Here is a 20,057-nt window from a genome sequence, read left to right as displayed (position 1 = left end):
TTTATTTTTTAGCTGGAGAAATCCCCCTCCCCACTTCCCCAATAAAGGTTTCAGTACTGTTGTCAGCCTTTCAGGACTTTGGCAGAAAAAATAACCGAGTCTTTAGTTAAAACGCTGCTGACATCAAACACACGGCAGGCTGCTCTCCCCAAAGCTGGATGGCTCAGGTCACAGAGGTCAAGTGCCTAAGAGGAGAATGTTTTAATTGCGTTTCTGTGCCTGCCCTTCACTGACCCATTGGCAGGCCTCTTTGGGTCACGTGGTGGCAGTTTATGAAAGGGCGAGAAGGAAAAGTGGTCTTATTCAAGCATCACCATTCCTATGGCATAGTGCAGGTAGGGAGAACACAAGGCTGCAGCTACTGAGTAATCCTGTAAATTGGTTAAACTAACAATGGAAAGCACTATGTGTTGTCATGCTGAAAAACTAGAGCCCCCATACACACCCTTCAACATGCCACATGCCTAATCCTGCCAAACAGTACAAAATCCTATTACTCAGTGAATTATAAATCCTGCTTCAACACCCCATTTGTCTTAAAGTGTTTCATTGTCTACAACAGAAATGCAACACTTTTTCAGCCATATAATTACCTGCATACTGGTCTCCTCCCCCAGGACTTTTAATCTTCTGTGGCAGGATTTAACCTCCTTCTTTTTCCATGTTCTTGATGAAAAATAAAAAAGGGTTGGGCTGGGTTAAGCCAGAGTCTACACTAGTTTCTCCTTCACTCTACTCCACTCTCACATTTTGGGGTATTATTATTATTATTTTACTGATAGGGAAAAAATCAGTTTGGAAACAAGTATTGAGTGTTATTTTCAAAAGAGTGTGCACTGTAGAGGTTTATAAGGATAATCTATATGTTTTTGACAGTGCTATTTTTCTAGGAACTCACCACAAACCAAATTGGAGAAACACTGTTCTAGGGATCCCACCAACAGATCCCCCTCATGGGAAGTGGTAGCAGGTGCCCATATAATCTGAGGGGCTGGGCTGGATGAAACACAACATAATGAAAAATCAAACAACCAAGATTTTTAAAATTACACATGTTCACGTAGCACACGTTTGTGTTTAAAAATCAACACACACACACACTATAAATTCAGCAACACAAATCATTACGCACAATGAATTCAGAAATTACACTAGAGCCTTGAGCAGCATGTTTCTCAGAAAGCTACTCCAGGCCCTGGTTGAGACTGAGGCAGCGTTCCTGGCCTGGCTGCTTAGTCATTGAAATGTACTGCTGTTGGCTGAGTTGCAAAAAAACAGCTGTGGCCCTGTAATGAAAAACTGGAATCCAGAACACTGACCATGCGACTCTGTCTTGCTTAAAAGAAAACTGGTAAAACCTGAAACAAGCTGTGTACTGAAAAGACAAAAGTTGTACATTTATGTGTAAAACAATTAACAAGATCTGAGATGCTAAGCAGAAAGAAAGCAAACAACTTTCCAGCACTTTCTCTGCATTAAGGACCATCTGCTTTCAGAATTCCCTCATAACATCGAGGAACACTGGACCAAGCTAAAAACATCCATTATTGTAGCCTGTGAACAAACTATTGGATACCAAACCAAGAAACACCAGGACTGGTTTGATGAGAATGACAGTGAGATTCAACACATGATTGACAAGAAAAGGAAGGCCTTTCAGATCTGGCAAAGAGATAGAAACTGTGCCACTAAGAAAAAAACCTGAGGTTCAAAGACGAACCAGAGAACTAAAAAACACCTGGTGAATAAAAAAAAGCTCAAGAGATCCAGCACTTAGCCGACACTCATGATGCACAGAGTTTCATTAAAGCCACAAAGACCATCTATGGGCCAATAAAACATGGCATATGCCCCCTACGCTCAGCAGACGGTATCACACTACTAAAAGATAAAGAAGCTATTGCACTGCGCTGGAAAGAACATTACCAACATCTCCTTAACCGCAAGTTCCCCGTAGCTGCTGAGGTCCTCTCACAAATTCCACAAAAACAAGTTAGATATGACCTTGCAATATCTCCAAAGCTGGCCTATCACTCAACATCCAAAAAACCAAAGTGCTGCACCAACAAGTACAAAATAATCTCTCTGCGTGCCACAAATCCAATTCAGTGGTGTAACATTGGAAAATGTTGATCACTTCTCACAAGGGCCAACATTTATGCCAAAATCCAGCATCACCTGAGCTCTGCGAGTGCGGCTTTCTCCCGATTGAAGTGCAGAGTGTTTGAGGACCGGGACATTCGCAGGGAAACCAAAATGCTTGTTTACAAAGCTATTGTACTACCAACCTTACTATATGCTTGTGAAACATGGACCACTTATAAATGCCATTTCTAACTCCTCGAAAGATTCCTTCAACGGTGTCTCCAATTTTTTTTACACATCACTTGGGAAGACAGGCGAACTAATATCAGTGTACTGGAAGAAGCAGAGATCACCAGTGTTGAAACAATGATTCTTCAACATCAGCTTCGTTGGATTGGTCATGTTGTGCGGATGCCTGATGATCGTCTTCCAAAGCAACTACTCTATTCCGAACTTAAAAATGGAAAGCATAATGTTGGTGGTCAACAAAAGAGGTTTGAAGACTGTCTCAAGGCAAATCTTTAAAAATGTAGTATAAACACTGGCAACTGAGAAAACACTGGCTTACAAGTGCTCCAGTTGGAGAACAGCCTTTCCCAAAGGTGTCATGGGCTTTGAAGAAACTCGATCTCAGGATGCAAGGGAGAAACGTGCTAAGAGGAAGGCACGCATGGCAAATCCACACCGTGATCAACTCCCACCCAGAAACCAATGTCCCCACTGTGGAAGGACGTGTGGATCCAGAATAGGCCTCCACAGTCACTTACGAACCCATTGTTAAAACCGTGTTTATGGAAGACAATCTTACTCGGCTATGGGTGATCGCCAAAGAAGAAGAAGAAGTTTTCAATCAGAAAGTATGCTGACTCCGTAAATGCATACATCACATATGGTGTTAGGTGGTATATGTGCTGTGTTCTATGCGACCAGTTGCATTACTGTCTGTAGTTATGCTAAAATTTGCACATACTTAAAAAGTACCCAGTACTCTTCTTTTAGAAAAAAGGTGCTGGTACTGCTTAGCCTTGAGTACCCCCAGGAAAAAAGCACTGAGAATACCCAAGGCACAAACAGCACATCAGCTGCTAATGAAGCATGCAACTTTTGCATCCATATTTTATTCACAATCTTGACCTTTGACTTTCTTAAGTATGCATTTCTCAGATCACTTACATTAGAAAAGTCCTGGAGGAGTTGGAATGATGCTTTTTCAGAGCTAATGGCTTGAGCATGTAGATGAAGTTACTGGGACTGAAATAGTCGAGGAAAATAAGAAATAAAAAATCCTTCCAGTAGCACCTTAGAGCATGCACACGAAAGCTCATACCTATGACAAACTTAGTTGGTCTCCAAGGTGCTACTGGAAGGAATTTTTATTTTATTTATTATATTATATTTTTTGTTTTGACTACCTCTCAGACCAACACGGCTACCTACCTGTAACTGGAACTGAAATAGTTACAGGTAGGTAGCCGTGTTGGTCTGACGTGGTCGAAACAAAAAATAAAAAAAATTCCTTCCAGTAGCACCTTAGAGACCAACTAAGTTTGTCATAGGTATGAGCTTTCGTGTGGGACTGAAATAGTTCATGCACACTAGGCTAACCAACAATTCATTTGCATTCTTAATGTATGAAAACACTGAACTTTGGGCAGACGGCATAGTCCCTTTCCATCAGGGTGTTCAATCCACCATTTTATTTTAATGCCTCTTCTCATATCTCTTCTAAATCAGAGCTGAAGTTAATTTTTATTACATGCTCATTTTTATGAAGATAGATGTGAGAACCTTTCTGTCTGGTCTGTAGGGTAGGCAATACTTTGCTCCAAAGTTATTTCCTGGAACAAATATTTTTGGGAATTTAACACAAAGGCATAACACCTTTCTCAAAGCCCACTGTATAATTACATGGGCTAATATTGATATACATTGACTCAGGCAAGTTACAAATGTCTTTACTGCATAGCTGCCAAGTATCCCGTATCCGCCGGGAAAACCCCTTTTTTCTTACCGTTTCCCGGCGGTCTCCCGTTTAGCGAAAAATCCCGGTATTGTCCCTTAAATCGGGATACTTGGCAGCTATGAGTGGAGGAGAATGCAATTGTTAGCAACCCTAATTACCCGGCCATTTTTCTGGTGCCGCTTGCCCTTCTATGGGCACCAGAAAATGGCGACGCCGGTGCCGGAAGTCGCTTCCACGCATGACCGGAAGTTGCGTGACGCGACTTCCGGTGGCGCTTTGCCCTTCTATGGGCATCAGAAAATGGCGCCGCCGGCGCCGGAAGTCGCTTTTACGTGTTTCCGGTCATGCGCGGAAGTGACTTCCGGCGCCGGCGCCGCCATTTTCTGGTGCCCATAGAAGCCATCGGCGCGCGCTGCCGATCCTGGATATTTACGACCCGGACTTGGCAGGTATGCTTTACTGTACAGTATGAAGTAGAAATCAATTGGGCTATGTGTCCACTGTGTCTCTGTATGACTGGGATGCAGGTGGCGCTGTGGTCTAAACAACGGAGCCTTGGACTTGCTGATCAGAAGGTTGGCTATTCGAATCCCTGTGATGGGGTGAGCTCCCATTACTTGGTCCCAGCTGCTGCCAACCTAGCAGTTCGAAAGCATGTCAAGTGCAAGTAGATACATAGGTACTGCTCCGGCACGAAGGTAAACGGCATTTCCATTCGCCAGAAGTGGCTTAGTCATGCTGGCCACATGACCTGGAAGCTGTCTGTTCATCTTTGCATGCTTGTTCCCTTCCTAAGCAAGGCATAATACAGGTTCTTGGGGGGCTGTGGAATTATCAAGGTTTTAGAAGACGCTCAAATGTTGAAACCCTGAATCTCCATATACACAAATGTAGAAGTGAATCCCATTGAACTCAGCAGGGCTTCCTTCTGAATATTTTGCTATTTTGGGTTATTAAATACCCAGAACAGTTTACAAAATAAGAATAAGTGGAAATGTTAATATGTAAATTCATGAACATGACCAAGAGCTGCCTTATGCCCACTTCTTCTTATCACAATGGACCCTCTTGGCTAGATTATTTTTTATTATGTAGAAGCTTTGATGATTCCTGGTTATTAGTGGCATATCACCCTTGCTTATGTCAGAGCCGGAGATAAACCTCTTGCCAGCAGAAGACCCAGAATTCCTGAGGGTTTTGTTGTTGTCTTGCAGTTGACTGGAACGGAGGAGCATAGGAGAGCTGAAAGGAAGGCACATGGTTTGGTTTGGGGGATATTGCTTTGAGGACTCTCACTCCTTTTATTTCATTTTCATTTTTATTACATCTATATTTCACCTTTTCTGCACAGATTATCAGGGGGTTTGGGCTGGGTGTTCATCAGTATGCGGATGATACCCAGCTCTACCTCTCTTTTAAATCAGAGCCAGTGAAGGTGGTGAAGGTCTTGTGTGAGTGCCTGGAGGCAGTTGGAGGATGGATGGCGGCTAACAGATTGAGGTTGAATCCTGACAAGACAGAAGTACTGTTTGTGGGGGACAGGAGGCGGGCAGGTGTGAAGAACTCCCTGGTCCTGAATGGGGTAACTGTGACCCTGAAGGACCAGGTGCACAGCCTGGGAGTCATGTTGGACTCACAGCTGTCTATGGAGGCACAGGTCAATTCTGTGTCCAGGGCAGCTGTCTAACAGCTCCATCTGGTATGCAGGCTGAGACCCTACCTGCCTGTGCTCTGTCTCACCCAAGTGGTTTGTGCTCTGGTTATCTCCCGCTTGGACCACTGCAATGCGCTCTATGTGGGGCTGCCTTTGAAGGTGACTCGGAAACTGCAATTTATCCAGACTGTGGCAGCTAGATTGGTGACTGGGAGCGGCCGCCGAGACCACATAACACCGGTCCTGAAAGACCTACATTGGCTCCCAGTACGTTTCCGAGCACAATTCAAAGTGTTGGTGCTGACCTTTAAAGCCCTAAACGGCCTCGGTCCAGTATACCTGAAGGAGCGTCTCCTCCCCCATCGTTCTGCCCGGACACTGAGGTCCAGCGCCAAGGGCCTTCTGGTGGTTCCCTCGCTGCGAGAAACCAAGTTACAGGCAACCAGGCAGAGGGCCTTCTCGGTAGTGGCACCCACCCTGTGGAACGCGCTCCCATCAGAGGTCAAAGAGAACAACAATTACCAGACCTTTAGAAGGCATCTTAAGGCAGCCTTGTTTAGGGAAGCTTTTAATGTTTGATGGATTTCTGTATTTTTATGTTTTGTTGGAAGCCGCCCAGAGTGGCTGGGGGAACCCAGCCAGATGGGCGGGGTATAAATAATAAATTATTATTATTATTACTTTAATCAACATTTGAGGAAAGGCAAAATGAAAGAATGATGCACTGAAATCCTGCTGCCACTGCCAGCAGCAGAGCAAGCTGATTCGGTTCCTGGGGCGGGGTGTGTGCCTTGTGCCTTGTGCCTTGTGCCCAGGGGCGGGGCCAGCCAGGGCAGGACACTCCGCGGGGCCTCTGAGGAGTCTGTCTGTCTGCCTCCCACTCAGCCCCCCTGCAGCTGGGGAGGCAGCGGGCGGACCGTTTGGGCAGTGTGCGTCTCTCCCAGGAGAAACATGTGGCTTGGATGTGCCGCCCGGCATTTTGTCCTCCCCCTCAGTGGTGACACCCCCACCGCCCCCTCCTTCCTCCGCCCCTGGCCACTGCCAGCAGACATCATGAAACAATTGTTAGTTCCCTATCATATTCTCATAGCCATGGAACATATATATATCACCACTGTGAACCCAGCATAGTAGAATCATAGAATCATAGAGTTGGAAGAGACCACAAGGGCCATCCAGTCTGACCCCCTGCCAAACAGGAAACACCACCAAAGCATTCTTGACATATGCCTGTCAAGCCTCTGCTTAAAGACCTCCAAAATACTTTCAGACCTGAGACTCACAATGCATACAGGAATCTAATTTCATGAGCTTTATGCTGTACCACCTATGCCAGAACAGGGCATTATGGCAACCATGAGGCTATAGCTCCAAATGGTGGACCTACGTCTTATTCTGTTCCTCTCTCACATAACATCTAAAGATGCTTAGTATGTGAATTTCCTAAGTCTGGGATGTAGAATTATGCTGTATATATGTGTGTGATATACTAATTAGGGTATCCCTAGATGTTAAAGTAGAATACAGAGGAGACACAAGGCTACTGTTTTCATTGGCATCTTTGTGTTTGCTGTAACTTTGTCGGAAATGTTATACTCTCTTATACACTGTTTGAATGAAAGACCTAGTATTGAGATACACAGTAAGATTTACACTTGATGTTGATTCCTAATCAAACCTGTGGGCCTTTTCTGCAGCGTCTCCCCGTTTGTGGAATGCTCTCCCCAGGGAGGTTCATCTGGCGCCTTCATTATAGATTTTTAGGTGCCAGGTGAAAACATTCCTCTTCCACCAGGCCTTGGACTTATTCATATTCTATTTTAAATGTGTTTCTGGGAGTGGAGATTATTGTTTTGCTGCTGCTGCTGCTACTGCTGTTGTGTTCATCTACTTATTTTTTGCTTTTATCTTGTATTTTTATCTTGTGAACCACCCTGAGATCTTAAGATCTTTAATTAATTAAAAATTACCCAATCCATGCATGTGAACTGATGTGTGTGTGTATGAATTTTATGCTATGTGCATGCCTACATATTGTGCAATAGATACTCATTTACGTCAGCAGCCTTTGTTTCTGTGAGTTATTCTGTGAGTTGGGTGGATAGGACTCATTAAATATATTGTGGGATCAGTATTTTATTTTCTGTTTACTGCTGTTTTTATCCTAATTTAGAGTCATTGTCATTTTATTTTTACTGTGTCAGTCACTTTGAGGCACTTAAATATTAGAAATTTTGTTTGTAAGAACAGCAAGACTAATCAATTTATTATTGTTATTGTCATTAATCATATTTTTGCAATTGGTCTTACTACAGTGGTCCAACCTCAATCATTCTGATGTTGGTCCTCATGTTGGAACTGTGTATCACCTCAGTTTTCACAGACATCAGGCTGGTATTTAAACCTTCTGTATGACATGGAAAATTCTGCACAGGGAGGGTTTTTTTCCAAATAATTTTTATTAGTTTTCCAATATTCCCTCAATAATAGCCAGATTAAAACAATGACCACTCCACGCATCAAATGGGGGGCGACCTTTGCGTGGTTGTGCGCAGCCCCCTGATCCCGTAGGGTGACTCCCTGGTAGTTTGGGGCTGGCACCGCCTTCCCAGGTAGGATGCCAGGGGTCTCAGCCTACCCAAGCCTAGTGTCCAATCCTGCCTGGGGAGGTGTTGCCAGGGGATGGCCAGGTAAGGGAAAGGACTGTCCGGCTCACACAATAGAATTTGAATCTTACCTCCAAGCACCAGTTGGTTCCAGAGCTTCTCCCACCCACCACACCCTCATTCATGTTCTTTTGCAGGTTAACCTTTTCTCTACAGGTTCACAGGTGCTGCTACGTCAAGGCCGCTGTTGAAAGGTCGGAAAGGAATTTCCCTCCATTGGCAGGTTTTGCCTTTCCTGTAGCAATACGTCACAACTTTGGCAGTGTCAGGCCTTGGGTGGAATTCCTTGGCGATTTTCCTAGAGGGAGGGGCATGAGGCGGAGACCTCACCCCCTTGTGGCAACAAGATTGGGGTATTGGGGGAAGCCTTGACCATGCCAATAGGTGTCATCACTTGCCCCTTCCAGCGGTGGCGAACAGGGGGCGGGCTCTCTCTGCTTGAAGATATGTTCTCCAGAGCCAGCCCCAACCCCCATGCATGTGGATAACCCCGATGCCTCCCAGATCCCGGCTGGGGACTGGGAAGGATAACGCCCAATGCCTGAGCCAAGGTCTCCCAACATCTGAATCTTAATAAAGTTGTGGCCAATTTGAACCCCATAGCATGTTGTCTTGCATCTTTATCAGGGGGTCGCCTGGGGGTTTGGGGGACTCCGCCTGTCCGCGCAATATCAATTAATTTCCAATTAATACAATTATTCAAATGCCTATCAACTTCCAGTTAATACGTTTTGGTTAAAGTGGCTCCCTGTGTGGTGGATTAGAAGCATTTCCGATCTTATGCCACTGTGTTCCATAATCTTATTAATTTTAGTTACATTTCAGTTATAATAATAACCCCTTAATCAACAGCTGCATAATTAATGATTTCCATTCGTATTGTTATATTATATAAATTTATAAAACTTCAAGTGAGTAACTCAAAATATTATCTTTGTTCAGTCCTGCATCTGAAATTAATAATAATAATAATAAATTATTATTATTATTATTATTATTATTATTATTATTTCTACCACGCCCTTCTGGCTGGGTTTCCACAGCCACTCTGGGCGGCTTTCAACAAAACGCTAAAAACAGAATAAAACTTCAAACATTAAAAACTTCCCTAAACAGGGCTGCCTTCAGATATCTTCTAAAAGTCAGATAGTTGTTTATTTCCTTGACATCTGATGGGAGGGCATTTCACAGGGCGGGCGCCACTACCAAGAAGGCCCTCTACCTGGTTCCCTGTAACCTCACCTCTCGCAGTGAGGAAACCGCCAGAAGGCCCTCGGAGCTGGACCTCAGTGTCTAGGCTGAACGATTGGGGTGGAGACGCTCCTTCAGGTATACAGGACCGAGGCCATTTAGGGCTTTAAAGGTCAGCACCAACACTTTGAATTGTGCTCAGAAACGTACTGGGAGCCAATGTAGGTTTTTCAAAATTGGTGTTATGTGGTCTCGGCAGCCACTCCCAGTCACCAGTCTAGCTGCCACATTCTGGATTAATTGCAGTTTCCGGGTCACCTTCAAAGGTAGCCCCACATAGAGCGCATTGCAGTAGTCCAAGCGAGAGATAACTAGAGCATGCACCACTCTGGTGAGACAGTCCCCGGGCAGGTAGGGTCTCAGCCTGCGTACCAGATGGAGCTGGTAGACAGCTGCCCTGGACACAGAATTGACCTGCGCCTCCATGGACAGCTATGAGTCCAAAATGACTCCCAGGCTACGCATCTGGTCCTTCAGGGGCACAGTTACCCCATTCAGGACCAGGGAGTCCTTCACACCTGCCCGCCCCCTGTCCCCCCAAAACAGTACTTCTGTGTTGTCAGGATGCAATCTCAATCCGATAGCTACCACCCATCCTCCAACCACCTCCAGGCACTCACACAGGACCTTCACCGCCTTCACTGGTTCTGATTTAAAAGAGAGGTAGAATTGGGTATTATCTACATACTGATGAACACCCAGCCCAAACGCCCTGATGATCTCTTCCAGTGGCTTCATATAGATGTTAAAAGGCATGGGGGAGAGGATGCAACCCTGAGGCACCCCACACTTTTTGGACACGACCTAGGAGGAAGGAGCAGAACCACTGTATAACAGTATAACAATGCCCCCAGCTCCCAGCCCCTCTAGATGGTCCAGAAGGATGTTGTGGTTGATGGTATCAAAAGCTGCTGAGAGATCCAGCAGTACTGGGAAACAGCTTTCATCTTTGTCCGTCTTTGAAAAACTGTTATGTCCATGGAGATTCCTTCAGACCATCTCTGGTTGTCTCTTTCACTTTCCCGATGTTGTCTCCCATCATGACTTGGGGCAGAATTGAATCTCAAAGTTTCTCCAATGTCTTAGCTCTCTGTCCCTTTTGCTTCCATGTCTCAGAAGAGGCGACAACCTGCTAAAAGCCATTGTCTCACTAGTACCGTAATACTGTGTTGCAGATCTTCGCCATTTCCCCCCTCAGCCTAGGAAAGTGGGCTATTTCCCCACAGCTCATGGATTCTTTTCATCTTTACAGCTGAGATTTATAGCACATTATCCTTTATCTTAAATTACATTCCATCAGAAGCACAAACAAATCTCTTTTTCGATGTTTTAAGTGGAGGTTCCCAGCATATTCATACTTGAGCTTCCCCCTCCCCCTCCTTTTTTGTTTCAAGTCACATACAGTCTCCATTATTGCTGTATTGATCTCAATATAACTCCAGTTATTTCCTCCTCACTTGTAAATATTTTTTAGCTTACATTCCACAGAAGGTTGCTGAATCATAAATATAAAGAGAAGCTTAAAATAAACAAATCATGGGCTTCCCTCTCCCCAGCCATCTCTTTCCAGCATGTGCCATTAGTTTAAAGCCAATTAAAAATCCAATTCGTAGGATAACCTCTGCTTCCGGAAACAGAGTCGGAAGGTTGTGGCAGACAACATGCTTCTGCATCCAGTGCCTTTGCCTGCTCCTGCATTCCATGAAGAAGTGAGTGCCAGACCTCAGGGCAAACCGCAGATGAAAGCCCGTTCCTCTTAAGCCAAGAGAGGAATTCAGAGTATGGTTTAACGGACCCCAACCATTTTCTCTATCTTTAAAATCCTCTCCTAATATCTCCAAGAAGAGATTTTGCATTAAGCAGAAGTGAAGACACGGTCATACACAACTGACTTTATTGCTTATAATTTCTGTTTGGGTTACCCTTATCAGCCCAGCACACTCTTTAAATGTGAGATATGTGAAATAATTTTGTTTTTAAAATTAAGCATGCTTGTAAATAGTCATTTGCCTGGTCAGCTGTGGTGTCTAAGGATCAAGCAAGAAAGCTTTGATAAACCACCTGGTTTTGCCACAGTTTTGGTGTGTCACAAGCAACTGTCACAAGCTAGCGTGGGCAGATGGGCTGGTAAAAATGTTTCTGGTTTAATAACTTACGTGAACTCATTTGCAATGATGAAATAAAGACCAGCATCTTTCTAGGAAAGGAGTTTTGTTATAATTTCAAGTGTCCAAATATCTCCCCGCATTTTAATTTCTTTGTAGTAGAAACTTGTGGGTACCTTCAAAGAATATGAAGAGTGTCACGATGCTCCACATTTGCCTGCATTGTGCCTTCCTTGCACCCATCTGTCAGGAATGCTTTGATGGTGTTTCCTGCTTGGCAGGGGGTTGGACTGGATGGCCCTTGTGGTCTCTTCCAACTCTAGGATTCTATGATGGCAATTCCTCCTAATCTCCAGAATTTTCTGTACTTCAGATTTATCTATTTTTGTTTAGTGCCATAAACCATTAATTCTCAAACTGTGTCAGGGCACACCAGCATGCCAGAAGAAATGCTAGTTTAGTAGCTGCAGGATGATAGAAGCTTCCAGTACCTGACCTACTGTTTCTCTGCATGATCCACTGTTTGAACTTGCCATCTTCCAACCAGGAGGAACGATGGTCAGACCAGTCACTCATGCAGAGACACAGACAGGCAGAGAAGCTCCTTTGAAGGCAGGCAATTATTTCTCTTTCACACTCTAGAGCATTCTGGTTATGTGCACAGCATGCCTCCATTCTGCACAAGTGGAGCTCAGCTGTCAGAAACCTGAATTGAAGCAGGAAAGACAAAGCACAAACATCTAAAGGGGCATGGATGCTTAATATACTATTGTGAATTTGTACTGAAAAGCTTTGTATTTTAAAATCTTTGGGGAAAAATATGTGCTGGTTTGTTTTGTAGGCTAACAGAAGCACACCGAACAGCTGTCAAAGTCATCAGAAGAATGCAGTATTTTGTAGCCCGGAGGAAATTTCAGGTAATAAATGGCAAGAGCAACAGAACCAAGTAGTCCATAACATAAGTACTGTGGAAAAGGTATTTGAGGTGAAATGTGTTTAAACAAAAACAAAAACACTCCAACACCCCCCCCTCTGCCAAGGCACCAAACTGCATAGCTCAAAATTGTTCAGACAGAACCTTGATTACTCATAGCTTCTAGTATTATAGAGACTAATTACTGTGAGCATTGTTTTATGTTTGAATCTATTTTTTAAAGTTTGCAATTTCCTTTTTACACTGACTTCCATTGTGCCACCACTACAGATTGGACACAATGTACTTCTTTCCCCCATCATTAACCCCTTCAGCTTTCTCTGCCTGTCCCTGGAGAGACTTCAGCATTCTCTACCACAGGGTTAGAGGAATCTGTAAATTTTGTTTTCTCTCTGTCTCTAATTTTTCCAAGCTAAAGTTTGGCTTTGCACATTTTGATATCAGTTTGCATTTTTTAAAAATAGACAGTGTGAAAATTCATCCACATTTTAGTGTGAATTTGCGCTGTGGGTTAAACCACTGTGCCACTTGGGCTTGCCGATCGAAAGGTCAGCGGTTCAAATCCCCGTCTCAGGGTGAGCTCCCGTTGCTCCGTCCCAGCTCCTGCCCACCTAGCAGTTTGAAAGCACATCAAAGTGCAAGTAGATAAATAGGTACTGCTACAGCAGGAAGGTAAACGACATTTCCGTGTGCTGCTCTGGTTCGCCAGAAGGGGCCTGAGTCACGCTGACCACATGACCTGGAAGCTGTACACCGGCTCCCTTGGCCAGTAAAGCAAGATGAGCGCCGCAACCCCAGAGTCGGTCACAACTTTACCTAAAGGTAAAGGGGTCCCTTTACCTTTTTATCCTTACATGCACATTTTTATATGCAGTTTTGACTAATGAACCCTTTTTGGCAAAGCACTTTACCCTGGCATATGCATTTGTGTACACGTTCCTTTGCTAGAGCAATGCATTGCAAAATTTGGAGGAGTGCAAGTTTCAAAGGGCGGCTGTGTTTTGGTTCTTGTATTGTTTTGTAAAGTCCAAATTAGGTAGGTTCACCTTTAAATGAGAACGTAATCAAATTTCTCCCCCCTTCCTTGAGAACCTGCCTTGCACACCACAGCTGTGTTTCATGTAGCATTTCACTTTGGAATCCAGTTTTGTTGTAGTTCTTTCTTATTCTGTGCTTATGCTTAAAAAGACCTGCAGAGGATGCCAGGTTAGTGCCCCTCCCCATTTTTTGCTTCCATTGTGTATATTTGGGATTTGAGTCATTCTCAGCACCTGACTGGACTAGCTTAGTCATTACTTTACAGCATTCTAATGTGGATTGTTCTATATGAACAAAGAGAGGTTTATTAGTAAGGAAGAAGATTAATTATGCATTTGGGTAGCCTCCTCTCTCTTTTTCTGCTTTTGTTTCCCAAACCTTTGTTAGAACAGCTAGGCATTCAGCCATTGTGATACAATAGAGAGCCCCCCAAAATCGATTCGAGGGGTTGGATGCAAGGGAGGGGGACACTTAAGCAAACTGCTCTCAAAGCATCTCTGCCAGTCAAGTCCAGAGAGTGCTACTGGCACAGTTGCCCTGCGAGAGAGACAATAGTCTGCTTTTTCTGGCCAGAAATAACGATGTGTCAGCGTCTGTAAGCAGGAAGTTGGAGAAAGCAATAAATTTGGAGCCTTAAAAAATTGAAAGTATAACGGTCCACCCCTTCCCTCCAAGCACACACAACATGCCAAGAAAAGAGTGAAGCTGTGTTCCCCCAAACCAAGGTCCAGGTAGGCCCAGACTGCTGAAGACTATTTAAAACAATTTTGTTTCTTTTTGTAGTGGTGGTGGGGGAGAGAGGGGGGTCCATTTCCTCTACTTCTGGTTCTTGTTCTTCTTGTTCTTTGCAACTTTTGTTTTTCCTCTCTGCTTTTATCTGGAATTTCTAGGATCCCATGGCTGCAGTCCAAGCATGACTCCATCACACGCTAGAGTGTTTAATGCATGCCAATATCTCTGGCTGAGGCTGGTGGCAGAGAGAAAACAGACAACAAGACTAACAAGCTGTTGTTACTTCTCTTTCACTTAGTAGATTTTTTACTGTACCTTCTCTAGTCTTTTTCTGGTCCCTTGAACCACAACCAAAAGAGGGACCCATTGCACCGCCAGATTCCCCTTGGAGATAAAGCAGATTCAAAGACAGCAAAAACCAAAGAGAGCACAGTTGTCACCTCCTTTTACTGTAAAATAAAAAAATTCCTTCAGTAGCACCTTAAAGACCAACTAAGTTTATATTTTAGTAATTTATTTATAAAATATATATTATTTTATTTTTATATTTTAGTAATATAAACTTAGTTGGTCTTTAAGGTGCTACTGAAGGAATTTTTTTATTTTGCTTCGACTCAGACCAACACGGCTACCTACCTGTAACTAATCCTTTTACTGTGTTTACTCCATGAATTATTGCATTGTCATGCAAATTTTGCAGGTTCACCTTTTCTCTTTTTTGGGGTGTATTTTTAGCAACAAAACAGTCAGGTAGCTAATTAATGCTTTTGCTTGTTTGTTCTGCTGTTTCCCCTTTAAACTTAAATCATAGAATTGTAGAGTTGGAAGGGACCACAACAGCTGCTAAATCTGGTCCTCCCTGCAAGAGAGGGTTGCGGTGTTGCGGTGGGTCTCAGCAGACCAGGTCTAGGTGTTGGGGCGGGGCAATTGGAGCAGCCACAACACCCTATTGGTGGTCCATCTGACGGGGTGCAATTGGGCTGAGGGCTTGCCAATCAAAGAGTCAGGTGGACCAGTATTTAAGCGCTGCACTCACCGTAGAGATCCTCCTCCGGTTGAATTGCATCCGAACACCCGCCCACCGCTCCCTAATTTTAGGGCTTTCGCTTGACCTTGCTATGCCGTCGTGTGTCGTCTGCCGTTGTTGCAGGGGCACAGCAGGATTCTTCCCCACTTAGCTGAGTGGCTGTTGCTATTTGGATTTCGCCTGCCGCTTAGCAATTCATCACAACTTGTAAGGTTGGTGGATAGGCTCTGTCTGGTTCATGCTGCTAGAAATGCACTTCAAGTGCTCCTGAATAAATGAACTAAATAAATGAGCATATGAGACCCTGCCTAATTCCCTGCCTCTCCCACATTTGCTGCTGTCACCATCACCTCCTCCTTCCACTCCATCCGATGAGATTTTTATTTTTTTCAGCTTGCCTGCAGTTGCATGTGTCAGATGTGAATTGCCATGTGTTGGCAACAGGCTGCACAGCTCTTTAGTTCATTTGCTGCAGTGGAGTAAGTGGTGATGAGGCAAGAATGATGGCTTGAACCAACCTTTGGTACACTTATGTGGTTGTCCATCAATTCAGCTGTGAAGAGAAGACATGCTGGTGGCACCTGTTAATGAAGTGTGTTGAACAGTGGTAGGTGATTTCTCATGGGTCAATTAACAGCAAGTTGAGGCACTTCTCCCCAGCCATGGAAGATGTACATCAGGAACAAGGGTGGGAAGATACTGGCAGTGCCTCCTGTTTGCCAAGAGCCCACTGTAGAGGTGGCATGGGTTGGGGGCTGCAGAGGAGTTAGCAGCTGCGCCTGCTGTCACTGCCACTTCTGCACCTGCAGTAGGCGATGCATTCATGGGAATCCAAATTTACTGTCCCTTTGGATCAGGCATCCCCAAACTACAGCCCTCCAGATGTCTTGGCCTACAACTCCCATGATCCCTAGCTAACAGGACCAGTGGTCAGGGAAGATGGGAATTGTAGTCCAAAACATCTGGAGGGCTGAAGTTTGGGGATGCCTGCTTTGGATCCTGCTGCCTGAGTGGAGCTGAGGGTAGGCAGAGTCCAAAGTTACAACAGGCAGCATACACTTGACCTAGAGCAGGCTTCCTCAAACTCAGCTCTCCAGATGTTTTGAGACTACAATTCCCATCATCCCTGACCACTCATCCTGCTAGCTAGGGATCATGGGAGTTGTAGGCCAAAAACATCTGGAGGGCCGAGTTTGAGGAAGCCTGATCTAGAGATACACTCAGACAACCTGATCACAGACTGACACACACAGTTGTAAGTGGTGATGGTGGGGAGAAACAGCGAGGCTAGGGCCTCTGAGGGGGGCAGAAATGGCGAGGTCTAAGAGGTGGGTGGGGAGATTTCTGTGCTGCGCTGCAAAAAAGGTACTAGTCCCTTTGTCACAGCACAGGTCAGGAACCGGCTCTAGGTAGAGTCCCGGTGGCACGGGGCGCTAGGGCGTTGGGCCGGTAGGCAGGGAGCTGCGCGGCAAAGCCACGCGGAAGCGGGAAGCCATGCTGCGCCCTGCGCCAGGGCAGCCGACCTGCTCGAGACTGCCCTGCATAGTTCCCTCCTCGTTCTTTACTCCAGTCTCCTGCTGAGTCTCCAAAGTGGTGTGTTGGCTAAACTTCTGTCTCCCTGCCCCTTGCCCAAATGGAACTGCAGCAGCAGTGTGATTAGTTGAAAGCAACCTGAATGAAATCTGATTGGTGCTCTCCAGGTGCACAATTCAGAGTAAAATGAAGTGCTAGCTGTGGATTCTTGTGGGAGCCAAGGTGACTAGGTGTCTCTTATCTCAAGGAAAGAAGGTGTTTGAAGGCTTGAACACTATTTTTTAACTGGAAATTGCCTAGATAATTTCCTCACTCTCCTTCTGAAGGGTTAAGGGGGTGGGAACGAGGAATGGGAGTGCAGACTCTCAGAAGGACAGAGTAACTGCAATAGGGGAGAGGAGGAGAGGGCTCCTCCTGTCAGTAGGTTGCTGCCCCTTCTGGACATTGCCTCCATCTTCAACCTGCCACACTTCCAAACTAGGGGTATAGTCTCTGACCGCATCATGTAACTCAGTATTGCTTTATCTTAAGGATTCTGTCCATGCCATGGCAAATCTGCATTTCTGTGGTACATAACCTCTTATTACACTGTGGCTTGCATATGGGTGAATCATTATCCTAAATCAGTGATGGGCAAACTAGGCCCTCCATCTGTTTTGGGACTACAATTCCCATCATCCCTGACCACTGGTCCTGTTAGCTAGGGATGATGGGAGTTGTAGTCCCAGAACAGATGGAGGGCCTTGGATGGAGGGCCTTTGGCCATCACTGTCCGAAGTCCTCGCCTATGTATCCAGCAGGTTATATCAATTAAAAAAGCAATCTGGAGTTAGGATAAACAAAAGTATAAAGAGAAAAGATGGAGTATGGTCTGGAGAACTATTTATTACATGAAACTTTTCATTGACTTAGAGGGGCACCTTAGACCTTTGGATTCCAGATGATGCAGTCAGTGGCGGGGTGCTGAATTTCATAATCTGATATGAAATAATATGCCACTTCTTTGGTGACCAGCAACAATCTTTTATACAGACAATTGTTTATTCCCTGTACAGTATTATGCTATGCTTTGCACTATCAGACACCTATGTGTTACTAAATGTGTTCCTAATGCTCCTTTATGCATCAATGGCATGAAGAGTCCCTGCATGTGCAAACATTAGGTGGGCGGGGGGGTCACACCCCTGGCCACTCCCTCACCATTGCTCACCTTCCAAGGCCCCATCCCAGACAAAAATGCATAAGTGAAGCCTACATGGCCTGTTGTGACTGAGCAGGGGGAAGGGTCCCTCCAGTTTCACAGGTGAGAACCAACCATGTGGCTCCAGTGCCCCTTTCTAGATGCCGAGGCTCTACATGTGATGATTGTGTAAAGAGGGTTTGGGTGTAAGCATGTTGTTGTCGTTGTTTAGTCGTTTAGTCGTGTCCGTCTCTTCGTGACCCCATGGACCAGAGCACGCCAGGCACTCCTGTCTTCCACTGCCTCCCACAGTTTGGTCAAACTCATGTTCGTAGCTTCGAGAACACTGTCCAACCATCTCGTCCTCTGTCGTCCCCTTCTCCTAGTGCCCTCCATCTTTCCCAACATCAGGATCTTTTCCAGGGAGTCTTCTCTTCTCATGAGGTGGCCAAAGTATGGGAGCCTCAGCTTCACGATCTGTCTTTCCAGTGAGCACTCAGGGCTGATTTCCTTCAGAATGGATAGGTTTGATCTTCTTGCAGTCCATGGGACTCTCAAGAGTCTCCTCTAGTACCATAATTCAAAAGCATCCATTCTTCGGCGATCAGCCTTCTTTATGGTCCAGCTCTCACTTCCATACATCACTACTGGGAAAACCATAGCTTTAACTATAACTATAACGGACCTTTGTCGGCAAGGTCTCTGCTTTTTAAGATGCTGTCTAGGTTTGTCATTGCTTTTCTCCCAAGAAGCAGGCGTCTTTTAATTTCGTGACTGCTGTCACCATCTGCAGTGATCATGGAACCCAAGAAAGTAAAATCTCTCACTGCCTCCATTTCTTCCCCTTCTATTTGCCAGGAGGTGATGGGACCAGTGGCCATGATCTTGGTTTTTTTGATGTTGAGCTTCAGACCATATTTTGCGCTCTCCTCTTTCATCCTCATTAAGAGGTTCTTTAATTCCTCCTCACTTTCTGCCATCAAGGTTGTGTCATCTGCATATCTGAGGTTGTTGATATTTCTTCCGGCAATCTTAATTCCAGTTTGGGATTCATCCAGTCGAGCCTTTTGCATGATGAATTCTGCATATACGTTAAATAAGCAGGGAGACAATAAACAACCTTGTCGTACTCCTTTCTCAATTTTGAACCCATCAGTTGTTCCATATCCAGTTTTAACTGTAGCTTCTTGTCCCACATAGAGATTTCTCAGGAGACAGATGAGGTGATCAGGCACTCCCATTTCTTTAAGAACTTGCCATAGTTTGCTGTGGTCGACACAGTCAAAGGCTTTTGCATAGTCAATGAAGCAGAAGTAGACGTTTTTCTGGAACTCTCTAGCTTTCTCCATAATCCAGCACATGTTAGCTATTTGGTCTCTGGTTCCTCTGCCCCTTCGAAATCCAGCTTGCACTTCTGGGAGTTCTCGGTCCACATACTGCTTAAGCCTGCCTTGTAGAATTTTAAGCATAACCTTGCTAGCGTGTGAAATGAGCGCAATTGTGCGGTAGTTGGAGCATTCTTTGGCACTGCCCTTCTTTGGAATTGGGATGTAGACTGATCTTCTCCAATCCTCTGGCCATTGCTGAGTTTTCCAAACTTGCTGGCATATTGGGAGTAGCACCTTAACAGCATCATCTTTTAAAATTTTAAATAGTTCAGCTGGAATATCATCACTTCCACTGGCCTTGTTATTAGCAGTGCTTTCTAAGGCCCATTTGACTTCACTCTCCAAGATGTCTGGCTCAAGGTCAGCAACCACACTACCTGGGGTGTACGAGACCTCCAACAGGCATATAAAAGTTATGACGCTGGAAGATGAGCCCCTCAGGTCGGAAGGTGTCCAACATGCTACTGAGGGTGTAAGCATAGATCTACTGTATATGAGATT

General features: G+C 44.9%; 1 protein-coding gene across 1 annotated transcript in view; it reads left to right on the top strand.

Annotated features, from left to right (window-relative positions):
* The window catches only part of LOC118096523 (potassium voltage-gated channel subfamily KQT member 1-like), a 265,503-nt gene that overhangs the window by 145,347 nt on the left and 100,099 nt on the right, over positions 1–20,057 (top strand). Inside the window, exon 13 of the mRNA XM_035138468.2 lies at positions 12,566–12,641. Coding sequence (XP_034994359.1) covers positions 12,566–12,641 — 76 coding nt within the window. The remainder of the gene's footprint in view (positions 1–12,565; positions 12,642–20,057) is intronic.

Source organism: Zootoca vivipara, chromosome 5 (genome assembly GCF_963506605.1).
Source record: "Zootoca vivipara chromosome 5, rZooViv1.1, whole genome shotgun sequence".
NCBI lineage: Eukaryota > Metazoa > Chordata > Lepidosauria > Squamata > Lacertidae > Zootoca > Zootoca vivipara.
Note: the sequence above shows the minus strand (reverse complement) of the source record. Positions and strands in the feature narration are given on the sequence as shown.